Source organism: Marmota marmota, unplaced genomic scaffold, assembly GCF_001458135.2.
Source record: "Marmota marmota marmota unplaced genomic scaffold, marMar, whole genome shotgun sequence".
In the NCBI taxonomy this organism is placed as follows: Eukaryota; Metazoa; Chordata; class Mammalia; order Rodentia; family Sciuridae; genus Marmota; species Marmota marmota.
This window is the reverse complement of record NW_025999853.1, coordinates 29,507,035-29,523,330: the sequence shown is the minus strand read 5'-3', so window position 1 is coordinate 29,523,330 and position 16,296 is coordinate 29,507,035. Positions and strand designations below refer to the sequence as shown.

General features: G+C 33.6%; 1 protein-coding gene across 3 annotated transcripts in view; it reads left to right on the top strand.

The window, feature by feature from the left end:
- The window catches only part of Syt1 (synaptotagmin 1), a 519,932-nt gene that overhangs the window by 309,087 nt on the left and 194,549 nt on the right, over nucleotides 1–16,296 (top strand). For all 3 annotated transcript variants that reach the window (XM_015482663.2, XM_015482662.2, XM_048804683.1), the window contains one exon: nucleotides 5,828–6,009. In XM_015482663.2, the coding sequence (XP_015338149.1) occupies nucleotides 5,844–6,009 (166 nt within the window). In that variant the 5' untranslated portion in view covers nucleotides 5,828–5,843. The remainder of the gene's footprint in view (nucleotides 1–5,827; nucleotides 6,010–16,296) is intronic.

The window sequence follows — 16,296 nt, the reverse complement described above, 5'->3', positions numbered from 1 at the left end:
TCCCTCCAAAATTCTTTCAGTTGGGTGATGTAGGTCAGATTCCCTGGGAACCTACTTGCAGTCTGAGGTAGTTTACTAGGGAATGGTTTCCATGTGAGAGACTGAAAGAGGCAGGTTTAGGTAAAGGGAGATGCTTATTGAACTGAAATAGGGTTAAGAAGGAGTTTCAGCTAACCCTACAGTGTTTAGTTCAGAGATGACCTAGACTGGGGCAAGGAGCTGAGCCTTCATACCATCACCCACCCCTCATTGCATGAGTGTTATCTTTGGGGAAGGGAGTTGAACTTGAGGCAGGGCAGCTCCTTTTGGTCAAGGGCAGTTCTTTTGGAGAAACTTCTGGGCCCGGAACTGTCAGCAGGCTGCTCTCCCTGAAACTGAGGGCAAAAACTGAGGCCCTCATTCCTGAAAGTGAGGGGGTTGGGATACGGGGACAGCAAGGATGCATGTGGCATCCACTTACAGTTTCCATCGACCACTATGACAAGCTGATGAAAGAAAATCACTACATCCTGCCCTCTACCTTAAAATACAATTTAACACATTCCACAAAATTTCCCAGACTGTTTTTAATAGCTACTCCAAGAGTTACTTTCAGTTTGGAGCTTTTGTGCATAGAATTCTTTTGTTTGAGTAAGAATATTTTTTTCAATATTTCTTTGACCTTCTCCTGATTGCTCTTTAATTTTGCATGCTATTATTACAAAATACAATACTTAAATAGAGGTAGAAACAGTGCTTTTTCTAGAAATCATTATGTTTATACATTAGAGTAGTCTATCTCACTATACAATCTGAGAAATCTATATCAATTTGTAGATCTAGAGATAGACATAATTAAAGTCCTAGTAGGAAGAATAAATATGAGGGGACAGTGGGGAGTTGTCATGGCAACAAAAATCTTGATTTTCCTCATTTTATACCACAAAAGTATTAACCTTTATGATGCCTTAACATTTTTTGTACATTGTATTCTAATCACTGACCGTTTTGTATACAATACTTGTTAAATATGTAGCTGCATTGTTCATACTTGAAATTTAGCTTCTTGATTACATTTTAAAGTATTTTTTTTTAAATCTGGCATTGGTAAATTAAACCCATTCTGAAAGATCCAGTTTTCTCAAGATCAGAACAATGAATGCTAAAGACAGGAGTTTGTTTGTTTGTTTGTTTGTTTTTTGGCTTTTTGTAATTTAAAATCATTCAGGTTTATAATATATGGAAAATGTAACATGAGGGAAGTGGATATTCTACCATAAGGTTAACATTTTTAAATGTATCTTTCCAGCATCTTTTCTACAAAAGATTTTTTTGTTGTTGTTTAGAAAAATGAAATATTCTATAAAGTCTCATAATTTGCACTTTTCATTTAACTCCCATGTGTTTTCAGATTGTAGATATTAATCTTTAGAGTAATTTTAATAGCATCATTTTCTAGATTACCATAATTAAGAAATCTCTCTGTTAGGTAATTTCTGGTACTTCTAATATTATAATTTTACTATAAATATCTCTATACTGAATAATTTGTACATCCAAGATTAACTCTTTATCAAGAATTCCTACAATAAGAATGAGCACTGTTAAAGATTTTGATCTTTTACTTTACTGTCTTTGGAGTTTTTACTAATTTCTCCTCCTCCTCAGTTATCCAGTTCCTTGTACTCTCACCTTCACTTATGATCTTTCATTAGGCAAAATTTTAAATAAAGATATTAGTTATTTTAATCTTTAGTTTTTTGATAATTTTGTGAAATTAAACACTTTTACTAATTTTTGCTTTTTGTTTTTATAAAAAGAGGGAGGGGATTTTGTATTTCTTTGGAAATTGCTTAATCACATGCTTTCTGCTGAATTTACTTTTAGAAGAGAATGTATGTTTCCATCCAACAGTGGGTTTTTTTTTTTGGCATGTTTGAGAATGCTAAATTCCACTTTAACAAACCAAACATCTATACCTCTAAAATTATGTTATCTGTTTCCTATTAGTAAGATGAAGTATATTTTCTATTTACTGGTAAATTGATTAAAATGAAAATTATAAATACTTCTTTAGTACCAATTTAATTGTTTGATAATACTTAAGTGGTATTATTAGAGTAGACCAACTGAAAGAACCTGGGATCTGTCAAAAATCTGTGAAGGACAGATCATTTGTCTGGAAAGTCACGTATCAGTCTTTTTCATAAATTAAGAATAAGTGGCTCAGTGGTAGAGCACTTGCCTAGCATGTGTGAGGCACTGGGTTTGATTCTCAGTTCTACATATACATAAATAAAATACAAGGTCCATTTACAATTTTAAAACTATTTTTTTAAAAAAGGAATAAGTCACTTTTCAGGGCAATATGGTAATTGAAGTTACTATACTTAAATATTAATGATAGTATTTTGACATCTAGTAGGTACCTAATGACATCTTTAGTTATTAGCCCCATCAGTGCTATTGTAGCTTAAAAATGTTCATTCTGTCATGATTTTTCAAATTGTATGTTTGAAACCATTAGTGAATTATGAAACTAAGGAACACCATTTGGAGGTACAACTAAAATTTTTAGTAAAAAATAAAGTAAAATTGAATGTGTCAGGGTATTTTACAATAGTGAATTTGTTTACATTAAATTTTTAATGTATTGTTCAGTATATAACATGCAGGCAGAGAGTGTTTACTAGATCACATTATAAAATGTAGTTCTTATTATGAGTTGTATTTAAAAGCTCCTTCAACAAAACTTGATATTATTAGATATTTATCTTATTGAGTACAATTCCCTTAATACTGCAAATCCCAATTCCAGTAATTACTACTATACAACTTCCAACCACATGCATAACCTCCCTATGCCTTAGTTTCCTCACCTATGAAATGGGTGATAATTAATTCTTTCATGGGGGTAGTATAAGGACTATGCTTTAATATTTCCAAGTTGCTCTACAAGTACTCAATGACTATTAGTTTAATTTTATCGAAACTTGAATAAAATATTTTTTCTGAATAATCAGGCAATCCTACATGCACTAACATATATAAAAGAAAATAAAATTGCCACCATAGTCAAAACTAGTTTTTCTATTCATAAAATGATGCTTCTTGATAAACACCTTATTTCCATAATATGAATTTTTAAGAACCACATAACTATTGTTAGCTTTATTATTTATGAGCAGTATTATCTATCTTATATTTCAACATACAAAACAATAAAAATATTGAACAACAATTAGTTTTCCTTTTTCGATATATTTGATCCTTAACTTCTTACCATATTTTTATACTTTATGAAAACATTTTTAATTTCACAGTGGTTTGCACTGATAAGAGCCTTGTCTATATTTCTTATAATCGTTTCTTAATTTACAACAAATTAGAAATGTTAGGGATAATTGGATGGCAAGAGTTAAAAGTTTACTGTTTTTACTTCTATGTTCAGTACCTTCCAAGGACACTTATGTCTACAAAGAATGTATTTGATAATCATAGAAACAATTATTTTGTTCTCTTAAAAAGATGAGTTAACTTCAAGCACATTTTCTAAAAGTTGACTCTACTAAGCAAAAGTGTTATTGTTTCTATAGCTCTATAATATTCCAAATACATGCAGAAATGTCTTATATTCCATAATATGTTGGAGTAATATGCAAAATTGATGTCACTATTGTATTTGGTTATATTTTCTTGACCCTCATTATTTCCTTTAAATTCTATAGGAAACCATAATTCCCCAAATATCCTCAATAATTGTGTATAGATAAGAAATGAAATGAATCACAACTGGTGATTCTCAAGGCAGAGGAAGAAGTTCATTTTTTAATATATACATACTAATATTTCATACATGTATTTTTAATATATACATGCTAATATTTCATACATATATTTGGAATATTACAATTTTAGTGTGACTCATGAAATATAAAGTCATGACCTCATCAGTATCAATAATTTCATCCAAGTTGTACCAAGAGTACAGATGGGACTTCTAAGTTTTTCAGGGACACAGATTCCTAAGCTAAACAGGATCAGGAAAAGCTTTTGAGAAATGAAAAGTTTCCACACTTTGGGAAATTCTGGGCTGCTAAATGCTATTAAAGATGATTCATGGAGACATGGATGGGTGGATGCATGGATAAATGGATCAATGGAACAAATTCATATGACAAATACCTGCTGAGCTCTTTGCATAGATTATCTCATTTTATACTCAAAATCCTTAAGTAGTTGGCCTGATTATACTCATTTTTCCAAATGAAGAAAATGAAAGAAGAGATCTGGATTTGTATCCTTCTGATTCTATCCTTTAGGAATATATTACTAGCTAACAGTAAAAAACTAAAGGCTTAGAAAAAAGAACTAATCAATTATGGAATAAAAAATTGATTATCTTTGTATACATTAACCTCAGCCATGATCTTCTTCCAGGAGATCTAAAATCTCTGGATTTTAATTAAGACTTTAATAATGCCATCCACCTAAGATTATTCTATTTCAGTTATTCTTTCAGTAAATATGTAAGTATCCATAATTAATTCATAAAAGGTTTGCATTCTACAAAAATCCTTTATGTGTTTGCCTGTTACATGCACTTCTTTGCAAATCAAAAGGTCTCTACCTGCCCATCACATTTCCTGTTGTGACTGTGAAGTTATTCCTGCCCTGACCTGTTTACATTTATCTATCTCTGCTCAAAGTCACGTCTCCTTTTTCATCAGCATGGCCCAAAATCACACAGTTAAATTTTAAAGCCCCAAATATTTTTGGTTTGCAGAATATGAGTTTATTTCTACTCCTTTAGAATACTTTTCATACATTTATATAACACCTCACATGTGCAATACTAAAAAAAAAAAATGTGGAAAGGACAGGGTTCAGTTCTTCACATTTCAGAAGGGGGATAAATTAAGAAGTCAGGTCCTTGTCAGAATTAATTTAGCTAGTGAAGAGGACTAGAACTGATGTCTTCAGAATTCAAGACTAAGATATTTTCATTGCCTATCTTAGGATTGTTTTTTTAGTAGTTTGAAGATTAAACAAGCACTTAAAATAATTGAATAAATTAACTTAATAAAATAATTCAATGACATGATCAACCTAAATAAATTAAAATAATTACACAGACAAGTCATGTTTCATCATCAGTGTCTTGATAGTCAATGTAGCCAATCATGTCACATTTGCAGTGACCTAAAGAAATCACCCAGCAAGACAAGTGAATTCTTGATCAGAGTATTGCCTACAGTAAATGTAAAAAAATGTTTTAAAAGACTGGGAAAAAAATTGATATCAATAAGTGAAATCAAGAACTAATTTCTGCATCATGTTCATGATATCTGAGACTCTCAATGTTATAATAGTGTTATTTATAACCATTTAAAAAGTCACTACCATTTTGAAAGTATGCTATGACTCATCACCCTTTCTAATACAAATATCTCTTTTTTCCTTTGAGAAGATACAATGTATTTAGAGGGTAGAGTGTGCATATTGTCAACAATTGTTTCATACACATTTCACTAAGATACAGGTTAGAAGTTAAATCTACACATGGGCTGTATAAATAAATTACTAAGAGATTTGACAGTTTGCGTAGTATTGTTGGGAGAGAATGCCATTCACTAGCTGTATCTGGTCTTACCCTCTGGGAAAGAACTCTCCACTCTCTGTGGTCCCATAAATATTTCATGCACCAACATAAAGTAATATGCTAATGACAGACTATTTAGCCGGTGAGCAGGTGGGACCTGTGATATTTTCATTTCGGATATACCTTTGATGTGGGGTCAGGTGAGCCATTTTGAATTGCTTTTTCTTTGCTTCCCTCCCCTCACAGTTTCTCTGAAACTAAAATGGTGAGCGAGAGTCATCATGAGGCCCTGGCAGCCCCGCCAGTCACCACGGTTGCGACTATTCTACCCAGTAATGCCACTGAGCCCGCCAGTCCTGGAGAGGGAAAAGAAGATGCCTTTTCTAAGCTGAAGGAGAAATTCATGAATGAGCTACATAAAATTCCACGTGAGTATCCCATACTATTATCAGAGTAAAAATAAAGGGTTGAAAATTAAAACCTTACTCATTGGTTAAGAAAGCAGAACTCTTAATATTTGAATGTTTAAGGTAGTATTCCAATCATATAATGGAATAATCTTACTATTCCATCTTTATTGTCTTTAACTATACTCTATCAATGACAATCCAGTGTGTTTTTAAAATCGGTATGTTGTGTTTAATGTCTTTTATGTCTATTTCTCTCAAGAATATGAATGTTGTGCTATAGGTTGTGCTATATATATTTTGGATTTGCATTCATGAAATTATTTCATTATAAAAACAATTCCTAAACTATAGCTAATATTCACTTTCTCAGTATTGCAAGTTTGGGTTTTTTCCCATTCTTTTTCAACATTTTAAAAATCTTTTGTCCAATTCTGAAATTTTTGTCATCATCAGGTAAAAGCAAAAATCTGAACATTAAATTTATCTGTATAAGTTTTACCACTAAATCCAATCAGTGGCATTTAATTTTCCTAATTTTATATTTTGTATTGACAGAGAAAATCTTCTTGTACAACATGTTTTGAAGTATATATATTGTGGATTGACCAAATCTGACTAACTGACCAAGTCTGACAAATGCATCAATTCACATACTTATCATCTTTGTGCAGAGAACACTTTGCATTCACTCAATACTTTTCAAGACAACAATATATTATTAACTACAGTCACCATATTGTAGGATATATCTCTTGAACTCACTCTCCCCATCTAACTGAAATTTTGTATCATTTGAACATCTCCCCAACCTACCTCTCAACATTCCCAGCCACAAGTAACCATGAGATCCAGTTCTTTTCATAGTTAAATTTTAACTGATACATAAAATTGTACATATGAATAGAGTAGTATGGAATGCTTTGGTACATTTATACATTGTATAATGTCTAAATTGTGTTAACTTATCTGTCTCTTCAAACATCATTTCTTCATAAAAAAACACTCAAAATTTTTCATTCTAGCTTTTTGAAATGCAAAGTATATTGTCATTAAAAAGTCACTCTACTGTGCAACAGCCAGCCAAAACTTCTTGCTTCTATCTAACCATTGCTCAGTACCCATCAATCAACCTTTCACCATTTCTCCCTACCCCTACTCCACAGCCTCTGTATGAGGCTTCTCATTCAGATGTATAACCCCGCTTCTATGAGAAACTTCTGAGATTTCACATATAAGTGAGACCATTTGATGTTTGTTCTTTCTGTGTCTGACTAATGTCTCTTAACAAAATGTCCTCCAAGTTCATTCTTGTTATTTCAAATGGGAGGATTCTTCTTTTTATAGCTAAATAGTACTCTATTGTGTAAACATACCACATTTTCTTTGACCACTCATCCAATGATACAAAGTAAGGTTGATTCCATATCTTGGCTATGGGGAATAGTGTTGCAGTAAACATGGAAGTCCTGACATCTCCTCAGCATACTAATATAATTTCTTTTAAAAACCTAACTGGAATTTCTTATCTTGTGTCTTTTTGATAATAGGTGATATCTCCTTATGGTTTTATTTTACATTTCTTTGATAATTAGTGATGTTGAACATTTTTTCCATATACCTGTTTTCCATTTGTATGTCTTCTTCTGAGATATATCTATTCAGGTCCTTTGTCCTTTTTTAACTGAGTGGTTTGATTGCTATTCAGTTTGTTTATGTTCCTTGTATATTTTAGATATTAACCACTTATCAGATACATAGTTTGCATATATTTTTATCATTCTATATGTTATTTCCTCACTCTTTGATTTTTTTTCTGTGAAGAAGCTTTTTAGTTTGATAAAATCTCCTCTCTCCATTTTTGGTTTGTGGTGGTTTTTTTTTTTTTTTTTGGGGGGGGGTGCCTTTTTTTTTAAAGTTGCTTAGAGCCTCCCTAAATTGCAGAGGTGACCTTGAGCTTCTAATCCTCCTACCTTATTCTCCAGAGTAGATTGGATTACAGGGATGTGCCATCACACCCAGCTTCATTTTTGTCATGATTACTTGTGCTTTGAGGGTCAAAACCAGAAAGTCATGACCCAAACCAATGTAATGAAACTTTTCCCCTATGTTTTCTCCTAGTCATTTTATAGTTTGGGACCTTATATTTATGTCTTTAGTCCATTTTAGTTGATTTTTATATGGTGCGAGATAAGGGTCTAATTTCATTCTTCTGTATATTGATATTCAGATTTCTCAATACCACTTATTAAAGAGACTGCCTTTTCCCAATTATCAGGACCAATTTCCTTCATAAAAAGACCAAAAGGGAGTAAAGGAGGAAGCTATCAAAAAATCTAGAAAATAAGACAAAAGCACTTAGACAAACTTTTGCTTGGAATTATCAAGAAGTCTGAGGTGTCTTAAGTAGAATGAACAAGGTAGAGTGTGGCAGAAGTTGAATTTGTCTATAGCAAAAGCCATATCATGTGGGGCCTTGTGGAGTATTTAAGGAACTTGGATTTTACCAAGTGAAATAAAATGCAGGGTTTTTTGAGCATTTTTGAGCAGAGGTATCCCCTGTTCTAACTTAGGCTTTTTAAAGATCATTCTTGCTCAAGTATTGAAAATGGCTTACATAGGGACAAAAGATAAAGCATGTTGTTGCAATAATTTAGATGAGAGATTTTTTAAATTTTATAGGAGTATATTATAAGAACACTGAAAGACCAAATAAAAAATAAGAGGAATCAACTTCTTATCCCTCAGTCATTAGAGACATTCATTTCTCCATCCACTTTTAACAAGTTCAGGTTCATCTGAGACACACTCTTGACAGAGTTGTCAATAACTATCATCCTCTGCAGGAAGATCTATAATAGAGAAGGGTTGGAGATGGTCCATTAAATGAGCCCTACGGTGAGAAAAGCAAGATCTCAGTTCCCTTCTTTGCTCTGCTGCTGAGTTAATGGACTGATATATAAACTCCAGGTATTTTGAGGTTACAACAACCAGACGGAAGCCAAATGTATGTGTTATTGGTACAAACTCCCACTTACAGAATATTTTATTAAATAATTTTATATAATTGATAAAATAATATAAAATATTATTCTATTAAAAAAATAATATTTTATATTATTAAAGCTGTGATGGAAATGTGTTTTAGGGAAGCAGAGAAAGTAATGAATAATACCAAATCAAATGCATAACCTATCTTTCTTCAACACACTCTCCTCCTCTGGAAGAGTAAACAGTGAGGCACATGGCAAGGCTGATAACCATGTGATGGAAATGTTCCCCATTTATCAGCACAACTTATCTACTCCTCTCCTTTAGGTCTTGCCCAGTGTCAGCTTCTTACTTGAGACTTCCCTAACTACACATTTAAAATTGTATCCCCATCCTTAAGAGCATGTCCTGTCTCTAGTCCTTGGTTTATTTCTTACTACGTTGCTTAGAACCACATTCTATGCTATGTGTTTTATTATTTGATTTAAAATCTTTCCAGATCCCTCCAAAAATAATGTAAATCCTATGATGGCGAGAGGGTGAGTCTGTTTCATACATAGTCCAGTTGCTGGGTGCTGGTGCCAAGTACACACAAGGCACTCAATATGAATTTGATGAATGGATGAATGAGTGAATGTCAATTTAACATATCCCAAACCATCCTTCTTAGACTTTGAGGCTTTAAGATTCTGAAAAATTAAAGCCTATTATTAAAATGTTATATTTCAAGCACTAAGGAAAACATCATTTCAGCACTAAACTATGTTGTCACATTGAAAAAGCAAAATGTTTCCATTTTATGATGGCAGCCCCTGCATCTCTTAGCCTTTTTCAACTTAGATACAGCTACTATTTTTTTTTCCTTCCTGTTTATCAGTACGAAAACCATCAGCTGGAAAAAAAAATTGTATATGAAATTCTCTTTTCTTTTGTTACCTTAGCTAATCTTAACTCATTTTTTGCCAAGTCATTGCCCCATTCTTGTGTCCCTTTATTAGGTACTAGAAATCAGACCAGATAATAAGTCTCCCCCTCCGTAGAGATTTGCTTTTGACCAGCTACCTAACATACTAGAATACTAGAGGACCTGAGTAACACCTACGAAAAATATTATGTTGCTACCACTCACCTTAATAGGATAGAAAAGAACAAGCAAAATACCTAAAATCATATGGTGGTAGACTAAATAGGTGTTAGAAAACCATATCATAAATACAGTCATGCAGTTTTAATAAAAGATTGTAACAGTACATATTTTACACTTTCATTTTAATCCATCACAATTTTTACTGCCTGTGTAATTGAAATTTCTAATGGGATTTGTATACAAGGAACAACACTAAGCAAAAATAAAGCATATCCCTAAAATCAAATTCCTTTAGGAGCATATGTTATATAAAGGTTATCACTTTTGGCTTGGCATAATATAGTGTGACACTAATGACAGGTAACAAATTAGAATATTAATCGATTTTGGTCTCTGAACTAAATCGTGGCTATCTGGCAGATGTGTTTTTTGCAAAATTGATAGCAAACAGCTTTAGTCTGTCACTTGAAATTCCCACTTGTAAGAAGAGAGGTGTCACAATGGCAAGGAGTGTGCATGTCATTAGTTAGGTAATCTGCACAGTCCAGCGTGGAACATATTCAAACCAAATTGCCTGATGATATCATCCATAACACCACAGAGCTTAAAAAAAATTAAAAGGAAAGGAAATGGTAATGCTAAGCATTTTTATCTTTGAATTCATTCTGCACACTGTTATCTAAATGAAGCAGACAAGGTTTGGGAGAATGTTTCTGTATTTTGCAACTTTGCTTTTAATATGACTGGGGCCATGGTTGGTTTGTAAAGCATGAACTCATGTCATCCAAATAGCTGTGATTAAGGTTTTGATATTCATGAGCTTCTTGTGCACCTTTCCTTAAGCACAGCAGAAAGCCAAATAGCCAAATCCTGACTCTTGGTCCAGAATAAGAGCAAGTGGACTAGGATCGTTGTGTGATTCATGTAGAAAGTTTTGGGACAGACAGATTGATACAGGAATTAAAAACACAAGCTCTGAGTGCATTCTGCATGAGTTCAAATCCTAGCTCCCCTTCACAGTAGCTATCTGGCCTTGGGCATATTAATTCATCCTTCCGTGTATCCCTTTCCTCCTGTATAAAATGGGGGTGAAAGTCTTGCCCCATCTGAGGATCATTGTATAAAAGTATCAATGTATATGAAGTGCTTAGCTGATGCCTAACAGAGTAAGCATTCTTTAGATGTTAGCCATTATTGAACTCAAGCTATCATTTTAACAAGTCTACTTCTATTTGAGAAAAGCCCTGTCTTCAGGTCAGTCACCCCAACTGAGAAAATTCCAGAAACTTTGCCATCCAGTATGTGTGCCTTGCCTTCTTTAAGCCCACTGCAGTGACACCCGTGCTAGGAAAGGTGACTTTCCTCTTGGTGTTTCCTCACCCTACCATCTCCCATTTTCCTTTTCTTTCCTTCTTTAATTTCTCTATCTTGCTCCCTCACTCCCTTTAGCCCACATGTGTGCTCATGGTTCATGGTTCACAGATCAGAAAGTGCCCAGAAAATTACCTACACAGCAGGTGCTGAAGAAATAAAATTTCCTTCCCTCATGCTCTAAAACTTTCTTCCCTTGACCTCCCTTCACTGATCAAACTATCATTCTATCCTCCTCTTTCACAGCTCCACCAAAACTGATAAAAATATATATCCTGGTCCTGACATCTATTTCTTCATCTCCCATTAGTGATACAATGTCCTCTGTTCTTATTTCCATCCTTCACATTCTAAAATTGTTTTCCCTAATGTCACAGGGAATTTACTGATACATGATTTTGAGGGTCGCTATCATTCTTCATTTGGTTAGATATTTCTGCATCATTATCACTATTAGCCACCATCCTCTGAAAACTCTAGGACTCCACTCTCCTTTCCTGCTCTTTCTCCCTCCCCACCTCCCTTATTCTCTTCTCTGCCTGGTCCTTTATTGGTGTCCTTTCTATCCTCATGTGGTAGAGAATCTTGTTTTCTAAGGTTTCAGTTTTAACCTTCATTCATTCTTATTCTACATGTTTTCCCTGGCTAATCCCATTCAGTCAGCCATTCAAATAAAAACTCTCACTATTATCCTTTGCTCCCAGCCACCTCCCCCTGCATTCAAGTCATGTGAATGTTAATCTGGAAGCAACTCAAACCCAGTCAGCACTTCCCTATCCAGCATTTCTTCTCATGGCTCTTTCCACTAACCCTAACACATTATTATTATTATTATTATTATTATTATTATTATTATTATTATTTTGTCATTCAAAAGCCAGTGCACATGTCACCACCAAGATGGGAAGTTCCCTCATTTCTCAAGGCCAGATTGTGAGTTTTCCTCTAACCTTTCAAAGCTCTTCATTTAAATCTCTCACTGTCTCAGTGATCTGGGTTTTTCTGCTTGTCTTTCTCACTACAGGTAAATTTTTCAGGGCCAAGGGATCTTTTCTTACACAGCTTTGTATCCCCCATACTTTGAAGTTTCTAACACCATAGGCAGTAGTAAAATTGGGATCTGCTGGGCACCATGTTGAGGTTATATCCAGGAACAAAGCTCTTATCCAGTTCAGGAGTCAAACAAAGGCCAGGGGATATTTTATTTGAGAATAAGTCAATTCTTGCTAGAAAAAATTTCTAGAGTAAACATATTACAAAAATTAATATTATACCAAGCAATGTGGTCCTTGTACCATACTTGGAGAAACCGGGATCTAGAAAGCAATAGATTATGAAACTTTTCATCCAAGGATCCTTTTTTCAAAGGAAATACATTATATATGGTAAAATTTATAAGACAGATAAAGCAGAACCACTGCTGTAAGCTTGAGATGTCTTCCTCACTCATCCCCCCGAGACACTTGGGTCAGCAGAAAGGGCATCAGGCTGCCAGGAACACAATTTGAAAGCACTGGCCTTTAGAAATAGCAGGTAGAAAAAAAAAAGGAAATAGCAGGTAGATCAGTGTTAACTCTCAAAGCAGCAGCCACTAAAACTAAACAACAGGTAGTGGTATAGTTGGTTAAATATAGTACAAGCAAATATTTGTCAACACAGAAAAAAATGCAGTCCCATAACTTAATTTTCCCTCATGTGCCTACAGAATGAGTATGACATCATTGTTCAATGTCATGAACATGAAATTTATGTCAAGAAATTAATTTCAAGAAACAGACAAAAAGAACCTTTAGGAACATACTACAGTGATACACAGCATATGAATTTCAATAATTACTGTAAAAATCACCAGTGTTTATTGAGCATTTAGCATGTATGTGTGTATTGTGCATTCTATGAAATAAGATTCCATTAAGCCATGTAAAAAGTCTAGTAGATAAAATAATTATTCCCACTTCATAGATAAAAACACTGAGGCTTAGTAATGTATGTGAGTTTTCCAAGTAAATTGCATATAGTACAGGTTGTAGGTGCAGAGTGTGGTCAGGAAAATTTTCCAGTTTTATGATTAAGCCATAAGAGAATATTATGCAGGCTACACATCACCACAACCATCACTTCCTACAACCAAGACTGGAAGCCACTGGTCTTCCTTGTGCCCATTTGGAGGTAAAGGTTGACATTTGCTATTCATCTTTTGATAATTGTTTTAAATGACTAAATATATGGAACACAAGTTTAATACAGTTCAGAGTTTGTCATGGCATTATCTGGCTTAAAAAGCAGAAGTTATTTACTTTGTTTCTTATAGTTCTATTAGTGTCCTCATTCAGATAGATTGTCATGTTAATAACTGATTACTCACTGAGCAGTAATAGATTTTTATTTCATTGTGTAAATAAACTCTTTGTCTACAACTCAGCATCACCTGTAATCTGTGACTCACTTATCCCACTTCAGAAATAGCTCTTCTTACAATGTGTGAAATTATTCATTGTTAACCTCTACTACATAGAAATGTCTATAAGAAAAAGGTACATTTCTGACAAAGCATTATTCTCAGAGCAAGTGCTTTGCAATATTAAGTGACTTCATCAGCACAACGCTGAAGGAATCTTTTTGGGATGAGACACTTAGAGATAGGAGTTGTAATTCATCACACCTCAATATAGTGATTCATGCTTCCATTCAATAAACATGTATTTTATTTCAACCTAGCTTATTTCATCATCTTATTTAACTCTTTATTTTAGTTTAAATCTCATTAAAATATAGGAAATATACTTATGGATGTGAATATTCTGTGTGTGCACGTGGAATAACCATTAAAAATTTAATCCTGGGGCAGACAGGTCCACTTCCCTTAAAGCAGTGGTTTTTAGCAAAGTTGGCACTGCCCCCTACAGGAGATAGTGGGTATTTATTGGGCCATTTTTAGAACTCTAAAAAGTAAACATGGGGACAGCTCCTGGCATTTAGAGGGCATGTGCCCAGGAGCCGATTCATCTGTAACTTTGAGGACAACCTCATACAGTAAATAATTGTTCTGGATTCTACACAAATTTCAAAATCCCTATAGGACATACATATAAAAGGAAATGTTTTATATGTATCTGAACCTGGAACTATTTTACATACAAATGTTAAGTATTTTTTCATGTCTCTCATATGTACTAAATACTCTACCTTTTATTACAATATCCACATAAGTGCTAATCTTTGATTTGCTTCTGATGTGTAAAAAAAAACTTGATTGTCTCATTTCTCTAAATGCAAACATCCTTTTTGAAGTTGCAAGCATTTTATTACTTCATTGTCTGCCAATGAAGTTGTACCTGGAGGATTTTTGTGCTGAAATACAAATGACCTTATTAAAAGTTACTATATTTTTATTTCTCCTTTATATTATATGGAGCAACATATTGATATTAATTATATATGTAGTTATGTGGTATTATGTATTATTTTCCTTCTGAGACAGTAGAAAGAATATTAGGAAATATTTGTTATAAACTGGAACATTGTGTATAACACTGATTTTACACAAGTGTGCAAAGTAACTCTATCGACATCAAGGTAAAAACCTAACAGAAGTACATACTACTGATGGTGCATTTCAGGAAGTTTGTTTATATGTATCCTTGTGGTTTCGCTCTAGGAATCCTATTATGCAAACAATTCCCCTAAGAAATTCATGCCTTTAAAAAGAACTAGTGTTGAGGGATTTTATAAACTTCCAAAGCATAGGTACTATGGAGTGATGGGAAACACATAAAGCCACCAAGTGAATTAAGATCCCAGCTAAGTTGCAAAACCTTATTTAGCTACATTCTATTAGCATTTCAAAGATATTAAGTAAACATGCCCAAGGAAAATAAGGGATGTTAATAATATTTTGGACATATATTTAAAATATCTCAGGAGAAACCTTGCTGAAATTGCTTTAAAAATATACATGTATATTTTAAAATAGCTCCAAAAGTCTTTCCTTATCACATAACAGTTATGTTGAAAGGAAAAAAAAAAATTGTCACTCAACAAAACCCGACCACAAAAGCAAATCTATCAAGAAAACAGCAGAATGAGAAAAACTGGGCAACTGCTGTTTTTTTTCCTCCCTCTAATGACTATGTAGATCTTTTATATTACATTGCTGACCTGTCAGCTTTGTGCCAGTTTCCTCTTAAATTGAATAAAGAATTTAGGAGCAGAAACCAGAGGAAAATTATGTGATGTACCATTCTATTTTTAGCACTAGCCTTTATTTTTCTTCGTTTTGATTTTCATTCATGAGAATCCCATAATAAAAGGATTTAAACTTTCCTATCTTCTGAGTCCATATGCCTCTCTGCCTGTCTTTTGAGTGAACTTGGATAACTTTGAAGTAAAGATTAAGAAAATATTGGCCCATTTAAAGATTTCCCCACCAGGCAACACTTACATTGAAATTGCTGCCCTGGAGAAATTTGAAAAACACTTTCAGCCCTCCTTTTCGCTCTTCATTTTCAACCTGTTTTTCACACGTCCAAGTCGAAGGAAGAAAACAAGGAAAGGGAGCAGGGGAGAGGCAATAATAGATTACAAATAATAGAAATATATTTAATGGCTGATAGACATGTCATTATTTGAACATAGAACTATAGAAAAGAACCGTGACCTCCGGGTAATAAACTGTAGTTGACAGAGCCACACTGGCCAATGCCTTGAAAATAAAATTTTATTAAAATCATTTCATTTCATAAGGATTTGGGTCAACAGTAAATAAACTGTGGAAGTGGATTAAAAACACTGCCGTCATAACCATATTCTCTAAATTCTTTGGTGTGCTTCAGTAGTCCAAGTTCATTAGCACTTGGCCT